Raw genomic sequence first — 25,169 nt, forward strand, 5'->3', positions numbered from 1 at the left:
GACGAGACAAAGGAACTACGCCATCTACATGCACACTAAGAACAGGAAACTTGTGAAACTCGGCATCACCACCAGCAGCAACCAAGCCTCCCCCCATACCACAGTAGAAAACAGTACCACTGCAGGGAAGTCCATTGTCAACTTGTCCGACTACACACTTCAACCAGATGAAATCGAAGTTCTCACCCGAGGGCTTAATTTTTGCCCCACCATCAAAATAGACCCCATCAGTCTCGCAGCAGACACAGAGGAATTCATCAGGCGAATGAGGCTGAGGGAGTTCTTCTACAAACCCCAAGAGGCCAACAGCGAACACAATGAGACAGCCAATGAACCGGAACAGCCGACAGAGAGATCTGCAGTGCATCCGAAGAGGAAAGAGTCGAATTGGACTCCTCCGGAAGGCCGCTGCCCTCGACTTGACATGTATGCCCAAGCCGTCAGGAGGTGCGTCAACACCAAATTCATCAGCCGCACTCACAAGACAGCCCCGAACATCACCCAAGCACAACGCAACGCCATCCACGCTCTCAAGACCAACCGCAACATTGTCATCAAACCAGCAGACAAAGGAGGGGCCATCGTCATATTGAACAAAACGTATTACTGCAAAGAAGTGTACCGACAACTAAACAACGAGGAACACTACAGACTGTTACCTGCAGATCCGACCAAAGAACACACCCGTCAACTCAACACTCTGATCAAGACCTTTGATCCGGACCTTCAGAGCACCCTCCGTGCTCTCATCCCATGCACTCCCCGCGTTGGAGATCTCTACTGCCTCCCGAAGATACACAAGGCAAACACACCCGGCCGTCCCATCGTTTCGGGCAATGGGACCCTGTGTGAGAACCTCTCCGGCTATGTCGAGGGTATCCTGAAACCCATTGTACAAAGAACCCCCAGCTTTTGTCGCGACACGGCGGACTTCCTACAGAAACTCGGCACACATGGAGCAGTTGAACCAGGAGCGCTCCTCGTCACAATGGATGTCTCTGCACTCTACACCAGCATCCCCCATGATGATGGCATTGCTGCAACGGCCTCAGTGCTCAGTGCCAACAACTGCCAGTTTCCAGATGCAATTTTACATCTCATCCGCTTCATCCTGGACCACAATATCTTCACCTTCAGCAACCAGTTCTTCATCCAGACACACGGAACATCCATGGGGACCAAATTCGCACCTCAATATGCCAACATCTTCATGCACAGGTTCGAACAAGACTTCTTCACCGCACGGGACCTTCAACCGATGCTATACACTAGATACATCGATGACATTTTCTTCCTTTGGACTCATGGTGAACAATCACTGAAACAACTCTATGATGACATCAACAAGTTCCATCCCACCATCAGACTCACCATAGACTACTCTCCGGAATCGGTTGCATTCTTGGACACACGCATCTCCATTAAGGACAGTCACCTCAGCACCTCACTGTACCGCAAGCCCACGGATAACCTCACGATGTTCCACTTCTCCAGCTTCCACCCTAAACACGTTAAAGAAGCCATCCCCTACGGACAAGCCCTCCGTATACACAGGATCTGCTCGGATGAGGAGGATCGCAACAGACACCTCCAGATGCTGAAAGATGCCCTCATAAGAACAGGATATAGCGCTCGACTCATTGATCAACAGTTCCACCGCGCCACAGCGAAAAACCGCACCGACCTCCTCAGAAGACAAACACAGGACACAGTGGACAGAGTACCCTTTGTCGTCCAGTACTTTCCCGGAGCGGAGAAGCTACGGCATCTCCTCTGGAGCCTTCAACATGTCATTGATGAAGACGAACATCTCGCCAAGGCCATCCCCACACCCCCACTTCTTGCCTTCAAACAACCGCACAACCTCAAACAGACCATTGTCCGCAGCAAACTACCCAGCCTTCAGGAGAACAGTGACCACGACACCACACAACCCTGCCACAGCAACCTCTGCAAGACGTGCCGGATCATCGACACAGATGCCATCATCTCACGTGAGAACACCATCCACCAGGTACACGGTACATATTCTTGCAACTCGGCCAACGTTGTCTACCTGATACGCTGCAGGAAAGGATGTCCCGAGGCATGGTACATTGGGGAAACTATGCAGACGCTGCGACAACAGATGAATGAACACCGCTCGACCATCACCAGGCAAGACTGTTCTCTTCCTGTTGGGGAGCACTTCAGCGGTCATGGGCATTCGGCCTCTGATATTCAGGTAAGCGTTCTCCAAGGCGGCCTTCGCGACACACGACGGTGCAGAGTCGCTGAGCAGAAACTGATAGCCAAGTTCCGCACACACGAGGACGGCCTCAACCGGGATATTGGGTTCATGTCACACTATTTGTAACCCCCACAGTTGCCTGGACCTGCAGAGTTTCACTGGCTGTCTTGTCTGGAGACAATACACATCTTTTTAGCCTGTCTTGATGCTCTCTCCACTCACGTTGTTTTGTTTCTTAAAGACTTGATTAGTTGTAAGTATTCGCATTCCAACCATTATTCATGTAAATTGAGTTTGTGTCTTTATATGCCCTATTTGTGAACAGAATTCCCACTCACCTGAAGAAGGGGCTTGGAGCTCCGAAAGCTTGTGTGGCTTTTGCTACCAAATAAACCTGTTGGACTTTAACCTGGTGTTGTTAAACTTCTTACTACATTTATTGTTTCACTCATAGCACCTGTTTAGATCTAAACAAGATATAGTTAGTTCATCAATACTTTTTTTTAAGTAACTCTGGAATCTCTTGTTTGCTAGTGCTACATTTAAACTAATTTTAATACAACTGTGTAAATGCAATCTTGCTTCATTAAATATTTAAAGGAACATTTCAGATCTATCACACCACAAAGAGATTCCAAACATATTGCAGGAAGGCCAGTTGATTCCACATGCATAGGAAAGGGACATGTAACTCGTTGGGGTTGAATGAAGAAGCCAGAAGTTGCGAGCATAATGTTTTGTCTCCTGTTAACTGGGAATTGCACCAGACACAGGAAGACCCAAGGGGGAAGGGAAATGGCCCGCAAGTTCAAAGATAAAAGTTTGCAGGATGGGTTGGCAGCCTATTGATTATAAACAAACAGTCTGCATTGAAATCCCAACCTCAAATTCCATTCTTACTCAAAAGTATCCAGCGAGCAATTTTACCGGCTTTGTTCAGTCTGGTAGATAGACGAATGGAAGAAGCACCAAGGATGGCAAAGGTGCAGAATGTACTTCGGGTGGGGGACTTCAACTTCTATCACCAAGATTAGCTTGGTAGCACTGACGAGCTGGTAAAGTCCTAAAGATTTTGTGTCCCTGTGCACTGTTTGAGAGCACATTTCCACTCCATCTGACGAAGGAGCAGCGTTCCGAAAGCTTATGGTATTTGCTACCAAATAAAACTGTTGGACTTTAACCTGGTGTTGTTAAAACTCTTACAAAGTCCTAAAGGACATAGCTGCTAGACTGAGTCTGTGGCAGGTGGTGAGGGAACCAACAAGAGGGAAACACATACCTGGCCCCATCCTCAACAACCTGCTTGTCACAAATGGAACTTCCATGACAACATTTGTAGGAGAGAACACAAACAATTTTTGTGGAGATTAAGTCCCATCTTCACATTTTTTATACCTTCCATCTTATTGTATGGCACTACACAATAGATTTCGAACAGATATAGCAACTCAAAACTGGGCATCCATGAGGTGAATTGCATCGTCAGCAGCAGTGGAATTGTATACAACCACAATCTGTAACTGCTTGGTGCAGCATATCCCCCACTATACCTTTATCATCAAGCCAGGGGATCAAGGCTGGTTCAATGAAGAGTGCAGAATGGCATGTCAGGACCAGCACTAGGCATACCTAAAAATGAGTTGTCAAGCTGCTGAAGCTACAATACAGGACTATGTGCATGTCAAACAGCACAAGCAGCAAGTAATGGATGGAGCTAAGCAATTCCATAACTAACGGATCAGATCTAAGCTCTGCAGTCCTGCTACATCCAATCATGAAAAGTGACGGACAACTAAACAATTCAGTGATGGAGGAGGCTCCACAAATATGTCTATTCTCTGATGGGGCTGCCCAGTACCTCAATGGAAAAGATAAGGCTGAAGCGTTCAGCCACTTGTGCTGAATGGACGATCCATCTTGACCTCCTCCTGAGGTCTCCAGGATCACAGATGCCAGTCTTGAGACAATTTGATCCACTCCACATGAAATTAAGAAACATGGATACTGCAAAAACTATGAACCCTGATAACATTTTGGCAATAGTACTGAAGACTTGTGCTTCAGAACATGCCCCGAGACAAGTTGTTCCAGTACAGCTACAACATTGGCATCTATCCATGGAAATTTTCTTGGGTATGACCTGTAAACAAAAAGCAGGACAAATCCAACTCAGCCAATTACTGCCCCAGCTGTCTACTCTCGAATAACATTAAGGTGATGTCAAGTGACACTCGCTTAGCAATAACCTGCTCACTTAGGGTTGCGCCAGGGTCGCTTAACTCCTGACCTCTTTACAGCATTGGTTCAAACATGGACAAAGGAGCTAAACTCCAGAGTTAAGGCGAGAGTGACTGCCCTTGGCATCAAGGTAGCCTTTGACCAAGTGTGGCATCAAGGAGCCCTAGCAAATCTGGAATCAATGGGAATCAGTGGGAAAAGTCTCTGCTGGTTGGAGTTAGCAGAAAGGAAGATGGTTGTGGTTTTTGGACAACAATCTCAGTTCCAGGAATCTCTGCAGGAGTTCCTCAGAGTAATGTCCTAGCCCCAACCATCTTCAGCTGCTTCAGCAATGACCTTCCTCCAATCATAAGTTCAGAAGTGGGGATATTCGTGATGATTGCACAATGTCAAGCACCATCCGCAACCCCTCAAATACTGAACCAGTCCATGTCCAAATGCAGCAAGCCCTGGACAATATTCAGGCTGGGACTGACATGTGGCAAGTAACATTTGCACCACACAAATGTTGGGCAATGACCATCTCCAACAAGAGAAAATCTAACCATTGCCCCAGATATTCAATAGCATTACCATTGCTGAAACCCACACTGCCAACATCCTGGGGGCTACCATTCACCAGAAACTGAACTGGGCTAGCCACGTAAATACTGTGGGTATAAGAGCAGGTCGGAGGCTAGTAATCCTGCGGCGAGTAACTCACATCCTGACTCATTAAAGCCTGTCTACCATCTATAAGGCACAAGCCAGGAATACAATGGAATACTCTCCATTTGCCTGGATGGGTGCAGCTCCAACAACGCTCAAGCAGCTTGACACCATCCAGGACAAAGCCACTTGATTGGCACTCCATCCACAAATATTCACTCCCTTCACCACCAATGCACAGTGGAAGCAGTGTGTACCATTTACAAGATGCACTGCAGGAAGTACCCAAGACTCCTCAAACAGCACCTTCCAAACCCACAACTGTTACCACCTAGAAAGATAAAGGGCAGCAGACTCCTGGGAACACCACCAGCTGGAAGTTCCCCTCCAAGCCACTCACCATCCTGACTTGGAAATATATTGTCGTTTCTTCACGGTTGCTGATTCAAAGTTCTGGGACTCCCTCCCTAACGGCACTGTGGGTGTACCCAAACCACATGGATTGCAGCGGTTCAATAAAGCAGCTCACCACCACTTTCACAAGGACAATTAGGGTTGGGCAATAAATGATGGCCTAGTCAGTGATGTCCACATCCCATGAATTAATATTTAGAAAGTGTAGCCACCTCAATTCCTTATACATGCTAGTTATTAGTTCCTTTGATTTACATTCCCCAGACCTACTTAAAAGGCTGGGTAAATCCAGGGGAAGTGGTATTTATTTGGTGCATTCCCATTCTATACAAAATGAATATAGAAACTTATTTGACAATTTTATAAACATAGATTTATTTAATAGTACGGAAAGCCCTCAGGTTGGATATTTCTACTAACAGACACTGGTGACATTGATGGCAGCAAGTGTACTCAGTGTGGAGTACTTCTTCATGATAAACAGCAATGTTGTAACTTTAGACCGGCCTGAAACAAAAGACCAGAGTCACTAGACCATGGCATTCATCGTAGAGAACACGTAATTAAGTTGTACTTCTGAGTCTGAGGGGGTCTTAAAAACTCTGACGCAAATTCATTTTTAAAATACTAATTATTTGAGATTGCAGTTAATATGGAAGTGACAAAATATTTCGGCATAGTGTACTTAATGGACTATCAAGTACAAATGAATAGTTACTGTTTACATTCCCTTTTTTCCAAAAATATTGATCAGTTATATGGTATAACAATATTAACAAACTTGGAAGAGAATAATTGTACTCTGTAGTTTACAACCCATCAATATAAATATGCATTATCACTCATTTGTGTCATAATGACTATCGTACAAAAAATAGCAAGAAATTGTCAGTTCAGATTTCAAACTTTTTTTCACGTGCACATTTCATTAACTATCATGACAGATAAATATAGGATTTCAATAAAATAAATTATCGCAGAACATTGCCAGTACTTCCTTCAAAATATAGTTCTAAATAACTGCATTATTAACTGATGATGGTCACAACAGTCAAACTCATGTACTTACTTCAGATCAAATCACAGCTTGTTTGTGACATATCTTATCACTGTATGTCAATGATTTGAATACCTGCTTTGAAAAACCAAAGAAGTCCACAACCACATCATAACCGCTAACCCTAAATGGCTGCAGATTTAGTCAACCTTGGTAATCCTGTTAGTGATGTGGAGATGCCGGCGTTGGACTGGGGTGAACACAGTAAGTGTTTTAAAAACACCAGATTAAAGTCCAACAGGTACATTTGGTAGCAAACACCATTAGCTTTCGGAGCGCTGCTCCTTCATCAGATGGAGTGGAAATGTGCTCTCAAACAGGGCACAGAGACACAGAAATCAAGTTACAGAATACTGATTAGAATGCGAATCCATACAACCAGCCACATCTTAAAGATACAGACAATGTGGGTGGAGGGAGCATTAAGCACAGGTTAAAGAGATGTGTATTGTCTCCAGACAGGACAGCCTACAAGTCCAGGAGGCAAGCTGTGGGGGTTACTGATAATGTGACATAAATCCAACATTCCGGTTTAGGCTGTCCTCATGTGTGCGGAACTTGGCTATCAGTTTCTGCTCAGCAACTCTGCGCTGTCGTGTGAAGGCCGCCTTGGAGAACGCTTACCTGAAGATCAGAGGCTGAATGCCCGTGACTGCTGAAGTGCTCCCCCACAGGAAGAGAACAGTCTTGCCTGGTGATTGTCGAGTGGTGTCCATTCATCCGTTGTCGTAGCGTCTGCATGGTTTCCCCCAATGTACCATGCCCCGGGACATCCTTTCCTGCAGCGGATATCCCGGGGCATGGTACATTGGGGAAACCATGCAGACGCTACGACAACGGATGAATGAACACCGCTCGACAATCACCAGGCAAGACTGTTCTCTTCCTGTGGGAGAGCACTTCAGCAGTCACGGGCATTCAGCCACTGATCTTCAGGTAAGCGTTCTCCAAGGCGGCCTTCACACGACAGCGCAGAGTTGCTGTGCAGAAACTGATAGCCAAGTTCCGCACACTTGAGGACGGCCTAAACCGGGATGTTGGATTTATGTCACATTATCAGTCACCCCCACAGCTTGCCTCCTGGACTTGCAGGCTGTCCTGTCTGGAGACAATACACATCTCTTTAACCTGTGCTTAATGCTCCCTCCACCCACATTGTCTGTATCTTTAAGATCTGGCTGGTTGTATGGATTCGCATTCTAATCAGTATTCTGTAACTTGATTTCCGTGTCTCTGTGCCCTGCATGAGAGCACATTTCCACTCCATCTGACGAAGGAGCAGCGCTCTGAAAGCTAATGGTATTTGCTACCAAATAAACCTGTTGGACTTTAACCTGGTGTTGTCAAAACTCTTACTGAATCCTGTTAGTAACAGGGCGACACGGTGGCACAGTGGTTAGCACTGCTGCCTCACAGTGCCAGGGATCCAGGTTCGATTCCCGGCTTGGGTCACTGTCTGTGCAGAGTCTGCACGTTCTTCCCATGTCTGCGTGGGTTTCCTCCAGGTGCTCCAGTTTCCTCCAAAAGACATGCTGGTTAGGTGCATTAGCCATGCTAAATTCTCCCTCAGTGTACCCGAACAGGCAGAGTGTGGCGACTAAGGGATTTTCACAGTAACTTCATTGCAGTGTTAATGTAAGCCTACTTGTGGCACTAATAAATAAACTTTAAACTTTAACACGCTGATCCTGTGCAAAATATTGTTTGTTCATGAATCAGGTAATGCCACCAGAAAAAGGGAAAACGCTGCCTACATGGTTTTAGCTACTTACCAAGTTACACAGAGTCCCATGCTCTTATATTTCTTGTTGAATGTATTCTGATTCTTCATAGGTTTTTCCAGTATGTCACATCTCTCTCCACTCCCACATCAAGATTCCTGTAACCAACCAAAAGGCATTAAAAACTTGGACAACTATTATAAATTTATCAACCATCTGAGACCACTTGTACTTAAAGGCAATCAAATAACGACTGTTCTGATACACCACATTTTCACAGGAACTAAAGACTCCAGGATCTCCATGACAAAAATTAAACATTATTTTCTATAATATAAAATGATATTGCCTTCTTTTTGTTAAGTTACTTTTAACATTATAAGCCAGATTATTTCACAGAAAATGTCCCAGCTTGTTTCAATACAAGTTCCAAAATACTGACAATGGGACAGAATTTATCTTTTGCCTTCCCTCTCTCAGTTGATTTTTCAACAGAACTGATGCAGCCTTAGACTTTGCAAAAGTGGGTTCAGATTTCCAGACCTTGCGGGGGGATCTTAAGCCCCTGTACTTGCTGTCCACAAGATCGCCGGCAGAGACTCAAGATTTGGCAAAACCCTTAAGTTGTGAATCTCGCCAACGAGATCACGATTTCTGATTTTTGCCATCCCTCATTGGCAATGTGATTAAGTTCACACCCGTAATCTCAAACCCATTACACCCATAAGGGAGGTGGGGGGGTGGCTTGGTGCCGGGATGATCGGGGGAAGGGGGCCGATGATGGCAGTGATCAGGTGTTGGGGTGGGGTTGGGGGGGGGGGGGGGGGGGGGAGGAGGAGATTACTTTTTTCCCAGTGATTGGGACGCCCTTGAGCCAGGTCCCACTGTAAGAGTCCCCGCCGTGCCAGAGTGACGGCGCCAACCACACCCACATTATTTTAAAACTGTTAAAGTGACAAGATCAGGAAAGAAAACTGGCCAGTGGAGCTGGAGAGTTCCACGTCAGTTTTCTCATCAGAACTGACACTCTGCCAAAAGTTAGTGCAAATAATGCCATTTTTACCATGTTATCATCTAAGGTGAAGCTGAAGCTGTAAATCTACAACGTGCCGATTGCTTCTGCTCATTTAATGGTTACTGATTAATAAATCTATCTGGCAGTTTATAGCCTAAGCCATGGTCTTCTCAAGTGTGTATTCTTAACCTTGCAATGTTGAGGAAGATTATAAAAATGTTACGGTCAGGAAAAGGACCCTTCAAGTTAAAGGGAGAGCTTACTTATTGGGAGTGACGTGAAACGCTAGCCTAGAGGAAAATATCTAAAGTAAAATCTACAATATAAGTGAGCCTTTGGCCCAGGTATGAATTATGGGATCAATTTCTCTCCCCCCACATCATGTCCATAGGAGTTTCTGTGACTGACTCTGCTAATGTGTCTGTGGATGTGGGAGATTCTCCAAATTAATTATTATTTGCAGGAGTCTCTATGAACAGCTAATATCACTTTAGGTGTTAATTGTACATTAGTTATGTTTAATTGTAGTTAGGTAGTGGGCATTAACTGGAGATTCACTTGTGCCCCCATAAATATTCAATGGACTTTTGGCTGTCTTTGCAGATTTTCCATCCTGCCTGCATCAGGAATTGCTGCAGGCAAGACTGGAAGATCCCAGCCATTAGTTTTAACTGTATTTTTGTTGTTTTAGGAGTTGTTTGCTTGTAATCTGCAACCGTAAAAAAAATACATATAAGTGGGTAAGGATTGGCTCCAGCTATATACTTTGCCAACTGCCATTCCAATTTATAACATCAAGCACCTGCTCACGCTTGATCAGGCAGCTTTAGCCCCAGCAGAAAATTCCAGACGCCACCTGGTTTTGTCTCCGGGGTCTAGGACAGAGCCCAGATCCAGATAATGCTACTGGCAAGACCAGCACTTCCCCATATAACCCAGATTGTTACTGAGGACATGAGCCAGAAAAGACTCTGGAATTTAAGGAGATTGTGCTTAATGGATGTTTTTGGTTATTTTCATTGTACTGACCGGAACTAAATATAGTTGAGGGGGTGGGTTGACAAGAGATCAAATCTGCAACTGTGTTCTGAGGAAAATAATTAACAAACAAATTTAAAAGATCCTCTGTTTCTATGTTCAGACTTGAGGCTCTTTGACAGCGTAGCATGATTGAAATAAAACAGCCAGGTAAGGGAGTCCGTTCAGCTCACCTAACTATTTTGCAACATAATTACTTAGAGGACCATTCCAGTTATGAATCATTCTTTTAGTGAACTCTTTATCTATCTTGAGTCCACTTCCCCTAATGGTGATGAAATAATGAAATATATTGAAATAATTTACATTTTCTATTTCAGTTAGAATCAGAAAACCTCTCTTTAAAATCAGCTCCTTTTCATTCTGAAGAGTCCATGATTTTCTACCCTTTCCTCAGTCCTCCTGACTCCACTTTGATGTTTCTCTTTTCACTGTGCTGACCAGAACCAAATGCAGTGTGCAGAGGGTGGTGCAGATTTTGGTAATGCGACACAACATTTGATTTGCTATATTAGTTTTTTCCCTGAATTGATTGGTCAGGGTCAATTTAGAATCCACTTTCAGTCTTTTCCCTCCCTCATTTTATTAATTAAAAGTGCATCTCATTTTTTATCCCAATGTATAAAATCTTGGATTTGAATGTATTTAGTATCATTTGACATAGTTCTGCCCATTTCCAAATACTGTCTAGTCTTTTGACGGTTTCTTTAGACTCTACCCGCATACTCCCCCATCTTCACCCAAATCATGCAGTGGCATCTGTGAATCTGACCAGCTCTGTGAGTTTCTGCTACCAGGCTATTAATACAGATCGGACACATTGAGAGAGGCATGAAATGCCTCATGGAAGTCCATCTCAGCAGGAATCACTGCATGTAGAAGAACAGGATGAAGGGACTGAAATCAAATAGATAAATTGAGATTTGCTCTTTTTACAATGTTCACCCTGTAAAATGGCAGACTGCAATGCTAAAATGAATTGCACTGTAAAGGCTACAAATAGAATTCTGGAGTAAAACAACATGAATCTTTCTCTGTGCTATTCACCTTCATCCAACACATACATAACACATACCTTAAAGCAGCGTGATCACCAAAACGATGTTAATTTACGGCCAAAAGAAGCGATGCCTGTACAAAGATTTAAAAACAAGAACTTCAGTTTTCCCTTCATTCAACCATAAGCTGCAGTAGATGATGAACAGTGGGCATTAAAACTGAAAAAGTCCAACATAATAATTAGATACTTCAGTCTATTCTGACCATGTAATACCCCCGTGCCACTTCAATCAAAAGAGAAAGAGGGTTCAATGTATGCTTTAAGCTGAAAAGAGTTTTATGATTAGCGATTAATAAGTAAAATAATGTGGTAATGATTTGAAAAGTCAAAAAAATTAACAGTGTTTTAAACCAAAAGATGTCTTTTAGTCTGAGTATCACAGACACATCCATACTTTTATAATCAGGCACCTATGCACTCATGTTGAGAATATAGCATGAGGAATATATATTGGCCTGGACACGGCTTCTGCTCTTATTCAAAAGAATATCATGGTGGCTTGTATGCCCAATGGAGAGGAAGTAAGTTTAATGTATCATCTGAACGACGTCAGTGCTGGCTTAGCTGGTAGCTCTTGTGTCTCTGACAGAAGGTTGTGGGTTCAAGTCACACTAAAGGACTTGAACACAAAATCTAATGGAAGCCCAGTGCAGCACTGATGGAATACATATTGGTGGAGGTACAGTTTTTCAGCTGAGACAATAAACTAAGGGCCCTGCTGTCCTCTGCCGTGGATATAAAAGAGCCTTAGGCACTATTTTGAAGGAGACATGATGTACCAAATGGCTCTTTTGTGTGCCGCAAACATCCAATGATTCTAAGAGCAGAAGAATGGTCCCTGGTGTGCTGGCCATATTTTGAGAGTCAATCAATACCACAAAAAACATTATCTAATCATCATCATATCGCTGTTTGTGGGAGCTTATTGTGTGCAAATTGGCTCTTGTGTTTGCTACTTTACAACAGTGACAATATTTGAAAAAGTATATCATTGGCTATAAACTGCTTTGGAACATCTGGTGGTCATGAGAGAAGATATAAAATGCAAATCTTTCATTCTGTTCATTAAAAAAAAATGGGATGCAGGTCTCAAGGAAGTTCTAGTGCTAGAATCCATGAATGAGATTCTTTGCTGGGGCTGAGATCTTTCAGGTTAAGCAAAATTGTGTAAGCTTCTCATTGTTGGTCAGTAACTCTTGTATCCAAACTGAAATGTACTTCACTGAAATTGGGAAGTCAAAGAAACAATACAGAGAAAAAATTAGTACAACTCCAGTGTTTTCATCAGTTTCTGAGAAAGGTTTTTCAGGTCTGCCATGCGAAGTAGTGGAGCTTTCATTTTGTTACATCCCAGTGCTTAGTAGAACTGGGATATAAATGCTGGGCTGTGGGACAATTCCCATTTTGGGTTTTCAATGTCACTGCCAAATAAAATCTCATCCATTCTGCGAGACTAGTGTGCTTTATCTCTACCTTGTTCTTGAACCTTCAGTTCTGCTAATAACTTTCCGTGTAGCCTTGCAGACTGAGATTGACAATTATTAATAGAAATTGTTTGTTTTGTATTGAACATCCAGACACATATTTCTCATGTGCACCTCACCACCAATGCAATCAAGGCATTCATCTCACAAGGTTCCTGGATCTGAACTTATGCTTGCCAACACCTTAGATATATCTTTTGATTCTTCTGAAGGAGCTTTACAGCCTGGGCACTGAGAGATTGTTTCCTCAGGCTTGGGAATGTGGCACGCGGGAGATGGGGGGCACATCCTCAGGATGATGATAGATCATATTTAAAACTTTCATTCTCATCGCTTTGTTTATTACGTAACAAGTAGATTTTTATCTCTACAATGAGGCATGTTATATGTGCATCAGTATTCACTTCAAAAGGTACCCAATTACTTAAGACTACGCAACAAAGGTGTACCACAAAGTTAGCTATTAAGAGTGAGTTCCCTCTAATATTTCCAATGACTTTCAATCATTTGGGACTGAGATGAGAAAAATGTTGGAGGGTTGTAAATCTTTGAATATATTCAAGGTTGGGATAGACAGATTTCTGATGTTTTGAGGAATCAAGGGACATGCAGAGTGGATGGGAAATTAGAGATGAGGCAGACGATCACTTATGACTAAATGGTGTAGCAGACTTGAGAGGCCATATGGTCTATGCTCTTATAAGAATTTCAAGCTTGCTCAAATAGACAACTTTACATTTTTTACTAATTTCTCGGATGATTCCAAGGTCTATTTATATCTCGATGTCTTTGTGCATTTTTATCTTCAGAACAAATATTCCCAGAAGATAGCAGAAATTCAGTAAAGCTATTTCAGTAACAATTTTATTTTTATCCATGAGTAGTTTCCTCTAAGCAGTAGAATGGACAGCAAGCTGTTTCCAGCAGTTTCGCCCATCATAAAGCAGCTCCCAAAATTCCTTTGGAGAGAAGTAGGGATTGAGGAGAAAATACACAAGAAGTGGCCGAAAACAGGTGGATATGTCTCTGGTCACCAACCAATAACATACAGTCATTAGAAATATTAGAGGGATCACACTCACTCACTCTTAATAGCTAACTTTGTAGCATACCTTTGTTGTATATTCTTAAGTAATTGGGTACCTTTTAAATTGGACGCTGATACACACATAACATGCCTCATTGTAGAGATAAAAATCAAATCTACTTGTTATATAGTAAACAAAGCAATGAGAATGAAAGTTTTAAATATCTTCTATTATATCTGCATAAGTTGAACTGCACATCCAACCATAGAAAAGTAGGCAGATTTGAAGAACAGACATATATTCTGATTTCCACTTTAATTTCACAGGCTTAGCCAATACATTCTCAGACCAGATTAAATAGGTGATGTAAAGTTAATTTGTTATTTACACCTCTTACAGGCTTATATTTTAATTCTTTATTTGCTTCATTACCATGTCATTTTGCTTTTACCATCATCTGTTTTATGATTCGTACATTCCACCCTTTCTATGCCCCTGCACTTGCTTAAAATCTGTTACATCTCTAACTTTATCCACTTCTGATAAAAAGTCCTTAGAGACACTGGAAAGGTCTTCAATGGGGTCATGCTCAGAAGACTCTATCTACTTGCAAACCATGTGCATCCAGCAGCACAGTGCAGTATCTGTGCATGCTTCTCTGTATACCAACAACAAAAGGATAGGGAACAGGGTATACTTCTTTATCTTACTTTTGTAGATCTCAATAAAGCATCAAACACCATCAATGTTTGTATCTTTTGTTCAATACAAAAAGGGGATTGTTTGGGTTTTGAAATGGAACAAGTTTGATTCACACATCTGGCTTTCCATTGTCATGTGACTATGCCATGAGGCTACCTCTAAAGGCAGACATCTTAAGGCCAGTTCAATAAATCTTCTCACTGAGACCATACTGAAGATGACTGCTGTCCTTATGCATGAAACATGGTGCATAGAATGGAGAATAAAATGATCTTTGAACCCTGAAAATGATGCAGAGAAGACCAGGAACACAAAGGTTCAAAGCTGCAAAAAAGCTGCTGAAGAAAAAAAGGACAAAAGAAAAACATGCATAAACTGCAAGTGAAACACTGGCTGCAGAGAGAAGACACAGCTAAGGCCCACAAAAAAATCAAATCTGCAGACAACTGTTGCAAAAGGACTAAGGAAAAGAGTAAAGGAACACAAAAATGTCTGCAAGTAAATTACTGAATGAGTGAAAATGGCTACAGTAAATTTTCCACTTCCATCTCCAGTTGGCAGTTTTTCCACTAACAATGGCAAAATTATGAGATTGCAAGACTTAATTAACAAGCCTGAAAAGGTAAACGTAGCAATACTTTTAACAAAGCTGGGGAGGGATTGCTACAAAATGTATACCACCCTAAATATAACTGACAAACAGATAAACAGACATCTGAGATTTTGAACACCTTGAATGTACATTTTGAATCCTGTTTGAATGTTACATATGAACAACATGTTTTCAACACTAGAGTTCAGGGTGAGAATGAGACCAGTCACCAGTACATTATTACAGCAATGCAGCTAGCAGAATCATGTGATTTCAGGCAGCTAGAAGGTGAACTGATTAAAGATAAATTAGTCTTAGGCATGACAGACTCCTTGGTGTGAGCAAGTCCACTGAAAGATGAGAAACTGATGTTAAAGAAAGTGATAAGACATGCGTCAAAATGCAGCAGCTATGAAACGTCAGCTAGAGCATATATGTGGCAGAGCAGACCAGGGGAAACATTATGCTGAGAGACAGTACAAGCCAAAACAGCTGAGCAATCGCAGACAAAGAGCAGGATGCAAATACTGCAGAGGCACAGGGAAAAAATAATTGTCCAGCATGGGGAAAGCAGTGTTTTAACTGCAAGAAGCAGAATCATTTTGCACCCAAGTGCTTGGCCAGAAAGAAGCAAAACAAGGCTATACAGGTGGCCAGATATCAGCAGGTGAGTCTGATGAAGAATTATACATGATACAACAGGTTTGTTCAGTCAAGTGTAAAAGGGATGAATGGTTTGTGATTGTTACGATGCTGACTGTAGAGGGAGAGTATCAAGTGCAGAAAAAGTCAGATATACACAGGTGCATCTTGGAATATAATGACCTTCTCAGGTCTCTGTCAACTGGCTCAGCATGGCAATCCAAAAAGGAAGCCTTTGAAATTAAGATTGAAGCTATTTGGTAGCATGATACCCACACCAAATGGACAGTTACTCTGACACCCAATGTAATCGCAAGAAGGAAGATATCGAGTTCCAGATTATAGATGGGAAGCAACAGCTACTCAACTCAGCTGGAGCAAATCTAAAGCTTGGGCTGGTAATCCTGAACATGCCAACAGAGAAAGGGCAACAACAGGCCCCTGAAAAAGGGCAGAAAGAGAACCTAGAGAGGAGCAAACAAAAGACTCCAGAGTGAGGAAGACAGAAGACTGCAGAGAGGAAGGCAAAATTCAAGTAAACCACAAGATGGTTGCAAACCATGTCAGTGCAATGAGATGCAAGAGCTGCAGATAAACGACTCAGTCCTACAGGAAAACGTTCACATCAGAGCTGAACTAGATTTTAAAGGCAGCTGAGTATATACTGATGAAATGCATGATAAATTGAACTCTTCAATGAACCAAGCTTGCGAGATTGAACAAACAAATTTCAGAGACAACACAAAGGTACCAGGAGAAGAAAATGAACAACAATTCCACAGCTGGAAACTCAAAGTGGGAGTTGAAGGAACTCAATCAGATATACTGGCGCAAACACAGGCATTATTCAATTAGCAAAGTTGCTCCTTCATCACAATTGGCTGGTCAGGGGGAAGGGATTTCACCAGCTGTACTGAGTATAGAGCTACCATCAATTCCAGAGGTCCCATGAGTCCCCAACAACAGTAATGGAACAGCCACCAAGGAAGGGTGGCATGGTGGTTAGCACTGCTGCCTCACAGCGCCAGGGACCCGGGTTCGATTCCCAGCTTGGGTTCACTGTGCAGAGTTTGCACGTCCTCCCCATGTCAATGTGGGTTTCCTCTGGGTGTTCCGGTTTTCTCCCACAGTCCGAAAGATGTGCTGGTTAGGTTCATTGGCCATGCTAAATTCTCCTTAAGTGACTTGAACAGGCGCCAAAATGTGGCGACTAGGGGATTTTCACAGTAACTTCATTGCAGCGTTAACGTAAGCCAACTTATGACACTAATAAATAAACCTAAACTTAAACACACCATGGGAACAAAACTCTCCAGACAAGGAACATCACCCAAGCGCATAGTCATTGTCAACACACACATGGGCATTAAGAGGCGTGCAAAATGGGAGTGAGAGATTTGTTGTCCTGGGGGCGTCGGGGGGGGGGGGGAGAGGAGGAGGCGAGAGGCCAGATCATCATCTGGGAGGGGGGGGGGGGGGAGTGAGCCATATCGCTGTGTGGTTGAGAGGGGGGGGGGGGGGGGGGGAGAGAGTGAGGCCAGAATGTTGTCTGGGAGGGGGGGGTGGGGAGTGAGCCATATCGTTGTTTGGGGGGGGGGGGGGCAGTGAGGCCAGACCATTCTTTTTGGGGAGGGGGGGGCAGGAGGGAGTGAGGCCAGATTGTTGTCTTGGGGGGGGGGGGGGGGGGGGCGGGGAGGGTGGCAGTTAAGATGTATCTCGGGGGGGAGGGCAGATGGATCTCTGGTGGGGGGGCAGATGGATCTCTGGCGGGGAGAGGGGGCAGATGGATCTCTGGCGGGGAGGGGGCAGATGGATCTCTGGCGGGGGGGGGGACAGATGGATCTCTGGCGGGGGGGGGGACAGATGGATCTCTGGCGGGGGGGGCAGATGGATCTCTGGCGGGGGGGGGGGCAGATGGATCTCTGGCAGGGGGGTCCGCTGCCACTCTGCGGGCGATTGATGGGGGTAGATAAGGGACACACACACACATCACTGTCCCCCCTTATCCACGCCCTCACAACCCAGACCGATTGCTACCCTGGCCCTCTCCCCCCCACCAATCGCCCGCAGAGTGGCAGCGGACCCCCCTGCCCCCCCCAAATATCCATCTGCCCCCCCACCACCAGAGATCCATCTGCCCTCCCCCCCGCCCCCAAGATACACCCTCGCTCCCGCTTTTCGCGCTCGAGCTACTTTCTCTGCTTTCTGCGGCCCAGGAGCGATCTGACACGGGTGCGCTTTTTCCAATTTTTTTCTAACTGTGCATGTGCAGTTCAGAGCTCCGATCGTTTCGGCCGCACTAAGCCCCGCCCACAGCGCGAATGGGACTGGAGATGGCTGAGAGCGTATGGGGGTGCCTGAAAGCGGATTTCTAAGTCGGATCTGCATTACGCCTAGATTCAGCACTTAGAATGAAAATGGTAAAATCAGGCTCTATGAGTCAGACATCCTGTTCTCATTTCACGTTTCCTCACAAGGCCCCTTAACACTTCCTTAAAGGACATTAGTGAACTAGATGGGTTTTTCTGACAATTGACAATGGTTTCATGGTCATCTGCAGATTATTAATTCGAGATTTTTTTTATTGAATTCAAATTCCATCATTTGATATGGCAGGATTTGAAACTGGGCCCCAGAACATTTGCTGAGTTTCTAGATTAATAGTATGGCAATAGTACTCTTGGTCATCACCTCCCCTATTAATGTAAATATTAATATAAGTTGCCAGAACTGACTTTCAGGGGAACATTAGCTGAACATTCTACTTCAGCTGTGCTAACAAATCCTTTCCATCAAACACACTGAACTTACGCATTGTAGCAATCCCCTCTGCATATGCTGGTGGAGATATTTGTTCCAATGTGTTACCTTTCCTCACTTTCAATCTAAATTAGTGATACTGCAACAATATTTTGTATCACATGGTGCAGAATTTATTCGGAGCTATTTATTGACCAGTTTATCTCTCTCCTTCTCCAAAAAGTGAAACATTGCCAGGAGGAGCGGTTCAGAAATGGTTCCACGTGTCAAAGTGGTCATTTTTCATAAATGTGCCTTCACAATAAGTCAAACCAATGCTACTGTCATGCAGCATCCAAACATATATATTCCCAACAGAGGGTGCTAGATAGTAATCATGATATTCTAGGTGATATTCTTCTCCCACACCAGGATACTAAGTTATCCTCTAACCGCTATTTCAGCTGAAATCTGCGACTCACCAGACTAGAAATCGATTCTGGTTTCTGCTATTTCTAAATGGCTGTGCTCGTCATCAAATGAGGTCTAATTTAGGAATAATTTACTCCAATATTGGCAATCACATTCAGAGGTCACAGGATTGAAGTGTTGAAAATGGAAAATGTCACAATGGCTGTGGTACAGGTTGCTATAAGGAGACAGAGTCAACGTAGCTTAATCGTGCAGCAAATTACCGTATACTTTAGCTGGCTTGGGAATGCTTTATACTGAAATGGGGGTCCCCAAAATGGGAAGTGTTCCATTCCCTTATCTTGATAAATAGAAGCAAAAGTTAAAGAAATATATTAAAATAGCCAAACAACAATTGTAGAGAGATTTACTTCTAAGTTATTACTATGAAAGATAAGTCTCTCGTATGCTGAAAATGTAACTTGAAAGGGGAGAGATCAAGATAATAACAAATTGAAAGTTTCTTGGGGGTAGTGGAAAATAGTTGCATTTTCTGACAGACATTAAACCTGGGATCTTCTTCAGCATTTCAATCCACTTAAGTTTCAACTTATTTAAATATTCTATTGACCTTTTTGTACAGCATTTTTTTTTACCTTCAGTCAGTTTCCCGGCCTGTTCAGCCGCTCCTCCTGGCAACATTTTGGAAACGAAAGCTCCAATATCCCCTTCCTTTTCATCGCTTGGTTTTGAACCTATAGTCAGAGCAAAATAAAGAATATAAATACTTACAATTCTCATAGAAATACTGTTTGCATTCATTAAATTATATACTGCTAGACAATTTATCATAGCAATGTAATTCAACAATTTGTTCATCAGGAAATGTAGGTTGGGAAACATGCTGAAATACATTGAGTAGGCATTAGAAAATGTAGAAGGACTTACTGCTAAGAGGACTGATTTTTTTTTTTAACTTCCTCACCCCAAGAGAAACCTTGCTGAATGGGAGTTAAAAGTGGGCATCTCTTTTTCCCATTCTAATGATGTACTAACTGGGAGGAATTTGCGACCAATTTTTCAAATTGGTGATAGCCTGTCCATCAAGCTTTTGAGTCCAAATGCCTTAATGATGAGGCAGAGTGGCAGCAAAGAGGAAAGAAAAAACAGCAAATCCTGCATTCTGGATCCCACAACCTCATGGGACATCCTGCCCCATGGCAGCATGGCGGCACAGTGGTTAGCATTGCTGCCTCACAGTGCCAAGGACCCGGGTTCAATTCCGGCCTCGGGTCAGTGTGTGTGTGGAATTTAAATGTTCTCTGTGTCTGCATGGGTTTCATCTGGGTGCTCCGGTTTCCGCCCACATTCCAAAGATGTGTGGGTTAGGTTGATTGGCCATGCTAAATTGCCCCTTAGTGTCATGGGGACTAACACAGTAAATATGGGGGTTATGGGGACTAACACGGTAAATATGTGGGGTTATGGGGATATGGCCTGGGTGGGATTGTTGCTGGTGCATACACCGTGGGCCAAATGGCCTCCTTCTGCACTGTAGGAATTCTATGATTCTACCCAAAGATCTGTGATTTGAGAATTGGCCTGTTCAGTCACATGAAGACTCATGGCAGAAACTCACAACCGAATAGATGTCATCCTCAAATCAAGGAACAGCTGACGATGATGGTAAGTACTGTACAGTGGATGGTTGAGGAGTTCTCCGAGTCACATATTAACTGGGGTCCTATCACTTAATTTTAATGACCTAACAGTGAAAGTGATCATGATGGTGTGTTTCCAACAGGAAAGGCTTTTGCAGCCCTCGTCTCTCATTTCCCACAGAACCCTGCAAAAGTCCATCTGTGAATTACCCAAGTGACTGTGCGATCTTCACCTGCAAACAGTTGCATGCCTAATCGCAGGCATTAGATGCAGGCAAGAACCAGTGAGATGAGAATGAGGCTGATTTGTTTAAAACTGGCGATTCCTGGACAAGAAACTCAGCAACTTCTGTTGGAGTTAAAGTCTACATTATACTATGCAGTTCTAATGCCTTTTGAATTCCAATCAGTGCTTGCAGCAGTGCTGGAGCCCGGTAAACTCATCTTGAAATGCTGTAGTGCTACACAAATGACTGAATGGGCAAACAGCCACAATCATTTGAGTAGTGAGATAACCACGACTTGACTAATCTTTCCAACAGTCGGGTTAGTCTTAATTTTAGTAGCTTTCATATACTGTGTAACGATTCTTTAATGCAATTGTTAACTCCTCGACTAGGAATACATTTTGAAATTGTAGCAAAACAGAGGCATTTGGATCACCCAGATCATATCCCCGTTCTCATTTTAACAGGATTTTTCTCCTGCACAAACTGAGAGATGTAGCAAAGTGCCTCAAGTGGCAAAAAAGATTAATGAGGTCTGAACCTTTACACGGTTTGGGTTCCCTGACCACCAGATTGAGTGGGCATTGCAGACAAACTGCCAATATCACATCTGTTTCTTTTAAATTCTAACTCCACTAACCATCTGGGCCCCTGCTCCCCCTTTCCTGAATTATTTGACTCCATTAGTGAAGCAGTTTTAGTTCTTTTGATACTAAAGCTCTCTCTCTTTTGGTACAAGCTCACGACCTCATATACTTTGGCCAGCAGAAGTCAATGAATGGAGGTTAGGATTAAGAATCCAGTCAGATGTTTTTCATTCCTGATACAAGGACTGAAGCAACACCCCCTCTTTTCCGGAGTTAGAACCAGCTGACGCAGCACAGGCCAAGGATTACAGATATGACCTGAATGCCTCTCTCGTTTAAAAGTTTATTTATTTATTCGTCACAAGTAAGGCTTATATTAACATTGCGATGAAGTTACTGTGAAATTCCCCTAGTCGCCACAGTGCGGTGCCTGTTCGGGTCAATGCACCTAACCGGCACGTCTTTCAGAATTTGGGAGGAAACAAGAGCACCCGGAGGAAACCCACACAGACACGGGGAGAATGTGCAAACTCCACACAGACAGTGACCCAAGCCGGGAATCGAACCCGGGTCCCTGGTGCTGTGAAGCAGCAGTGCTAACCACTGTGCTGCTGTGTTAGCACTATGCTCTACTGCATCATGTGGGGTATTTAGTCTCAATCATTTTTCAGAGGGAAAAAAGAATGTAGCTATTGTTCGATGAGCAAATGGGACATGCTCAAATGGGAAGTAACAATTAGATATCATCAAGTTTATGATTTAAAGGCCTGAAGATTGTATGAGAGTGGGGAAACTGAAGAAGTCCACATACGAAGGGCCTGTTTCTATGCTGTAAACCTCAATGACTCTCTATACATTAAAGTTGCAGAATATGGTAAGGAATTTAGGAAGAGTAATGTAGAGTGGCATATTTGTACCTTATATGGAACAAGAGAAGGAAGGTTCAGAGGAACACTGACCATTGCAATACTGATGAGATAAGAAGGAAAGAAATTACAATAAGAAAGTGGTTGGAGGTCATTAATTAAATGCCAAGCTTTTTTTCCTGCTTGCTGTGCAAAGGAGTCAAAATGCCTAGTGATTTGACCATTGCAGTGCTGAATTACCGAATTAGTGCACGTTAAGGATGTGTGACCAGAAGGAAAAGGAGTGAATTAGGCTGGAGCATGAATGAAGGGCATCACTAATGTGACGAAGGAAGAGAAAGAGCAGATTCCTGGCATCCTGTGAAATGCTGAAATAAAAGAATGAATGGGCCATCAGCTGCAAGAGTAATTTGAAAATGACCTAGAAAGCCATGAACTTGGTCCTTCATTCTTGATTGCTTGAAAACTAGAAACAGACTGTTTCTGTTTACCCACCTCCATTCTTTCCTAAAAATAAGCACTTATATTGTCCTCTTATGTGCATCATTCCAAAGATAAAATGTAATTTTTCAAATCTTTCTTTGAAATCATATTTAATCACAACAGGCAGCATTGTAGTGAATGTGTTGTGTCCCACCCAAGTCTCACAACTCTTCCTGTAGTGTGGAGTCCAATACTTACACACTCTTCCAACTCAAGTTCTATTGGGGTGTTATATACTCATCGTTATCTCTTCACTTCATTACTATACTTTGAGATAGAACCTAGAATTCAATTAGCTGTTTTTACAGCCCCATCAATCTCAGTTCCTGCCTTTAATCCCTCTGTTTCTTCCACAATACTGAACCTACTTTATTCAAAGCGTATTACTGCTGTTCTTTTTACAAACCAAAACACGTCATCTACTTACTGCCACTAAATTCTGTAGGGTTACTTTTAGCCTGTGGCCCCATCTTATCATCATTTTATAGCTTCTATCTAATGAATTAACTCCCATCTGGTATCATTGGTAACTCTCAGCACCACTTGTTCTAGACCTGTATTCAAATCATTGATACACAATGAGTGAAAGTGGCCATGGAATGGAACAATGTGGAAGAATTCGACCCATTTACAGCCACACAGGAAAAATTGACATTATCACATACTGTTTTCTCTTTTTCCACCAATTTTATAATCAGTTTGCCATTCTCCCCTGCAAGCCTATGCCCTGTCTCTCAAGAGCACAACAAGGAGGATATCACAAGTCCTAGGCCTGTTAAATGTATTTTTTTGAGTACTTGTGCCCTTCCCCCTTTCGTTTAGATTCTTCTGTACCTTCCATCCCCGAGGCATCAATCCAAACAAAATGTTGCTGCAAAATAATGGTATCCAGATAAAGCATGCCATTATTGTGCAAATCAACCATCAACATGTGGTGTGGAAATAGATATCTACATCATGGAAATAGATACCCAGTGAATTGCAAATAGCCACAAACTGCTGGCTGATGTATGCTGCTCCATGGGAACTCATGCTCAATCTCCCTGTGATTTTCATGAAGTTACAATATTTGCACATTAATTGCAATGCTAAACTTGCCACAGGAAATTGTCTTATAATTAGCAGTGCAAGTACCCTTTTAACAGTGTGAAAATTGTTGATAGCCAATCAATCCCTCTTGCTCAGAAAGGAAACAATCTTAATTGTGGAGTTTCATTCTTTTAGGCAGTGAACTGTTTTAGAACTCAAAAATTTTCAAATTTAAATCAAAATCTTCTTGCTTTCCTGTCTCTTTTACTATTTCTCAATCCAATCTTTTTTTCCCTCTATTTATTTTTCTGTACCTAATTTGATGTTGGATTCATCCCCTCTAATTCACCCTCCCTCTCAGCCCTTCCTACGTTTATTCTCATGCTTATTTTTATTGGTTAAGATACATTGTCCCATTGTTCATCAAAGTCCTGCTGCCCTCATTGGACTGTTAATAGCTCGCACTTCCAGCAACTTTGTGGGCAATAAAATTTTTAAAAGATATGTAATTGTATGGCTAATGGAACACGTCACGAGATGCCTTGTTCCAGTACAATCTGGTCCTATTTATTCTTGACCAGGGACCACAGTTTTCCAGATCCAAATATTTTCACTCTTCCCCTCTTATGAAGACAATATTACTTTTGAACTATATCTGAGTATTCTCTTTTAAGAAGTTTAACAACACCAGGTTAAAGTCCAACAGGTTTATTTGGTAGCAAAAGCCACACAAGCTTTCGAGGCTCTGAGCCCCTTCTTCAGGTGAGTGGGAATTCTGTTCACAAACAGAACTTATAAGACACAGACTCAATTTACATGAATAATGGTTGGAATGCGAATACTTACAACTAATCCAGTCTTTAAGAAACAAAACAATGGGAGTGGAGAGAGCATCAAGACAGGCTAAAAAGATGTGTATTGTCTCATATTCTCTTTTAACCAGAACTGGTGTTTTGACTGGAGGTCTGCTGCTGGTAGACATACCTGTTATATTAGCAGCTTGCTGTGGTGCGGTCACTTGTTTGACTGCAGGTTTTCCAGCTGTTGGCTGTCCTGGCTTTGTCTGGAAATCAAAGGTGGAGTAAATGAGCATTAGAAAACATTGTATACAAAATAAAGAATAACTTGCATTTATACAGCATCTTTCATGACATCTGTGCTGGAATTTTACTGCCACGCCTGCCCTCGAATTGGGGCGGGCGCGGCTTGTAGAACGGAATTCTCCGTTGGCCTTCAGCGGGATTTTATGAGCCTCGCCTGAGCGAGGTCGTAAAATACCAGCCTTGGCGTCCCAGCC

General features: G+C 43.0%; 1 protein-coding gene across 1 annotated transcript in view; it reads right to left on the reverse strand.

The window, feature by feature from the left end:
* The window catches only part of LOC144491857 (protein bassoon-like), a 517,892-nt gene that overhangs the window by 126,564 nt on the left and 366,159 nt on the right, over positions 1–25,169 (reverse strand). Inside the window, exons 8-11 of the mRNA XM_078210147.1 lie at positions 24,857–24,935; positions 19,676–19,774; positions 11,437–11,492; positions 8,360–8,466 (exon numbers count right to left, since the gene is read on the reverse strand). Of these exons, the coding sequence (XP_078066273.1) occupies positions 11,452–11,492; positions 19,676–19,774; positions 24,857–24,935 (219 nt within the window). The 3' untranslated portion in view covers positions 8,360–8,466; positions 11,437–11,451. The remainder of the gene's footprint in view (positions 1–8,359; positions 8,467–11,436; positions 11,493–19,675; positions 19,775–24,856; positions 24,936–25,169) is intronic.

This window comes from Mustelus asterias, chromosome 3 (assembly GCF_964213995.1).
Source record: "Mustelus asterias chromosome 3, sMusAst1.hap1.1, whole genome shotgun sequence".
NCBI classification, from domain to species: Eukaryota; Metazoa; Chordata; class Chondrichthyes; order Carcharhiniformes; family Triakidae; genus Mustelus; species Mustelus asterias.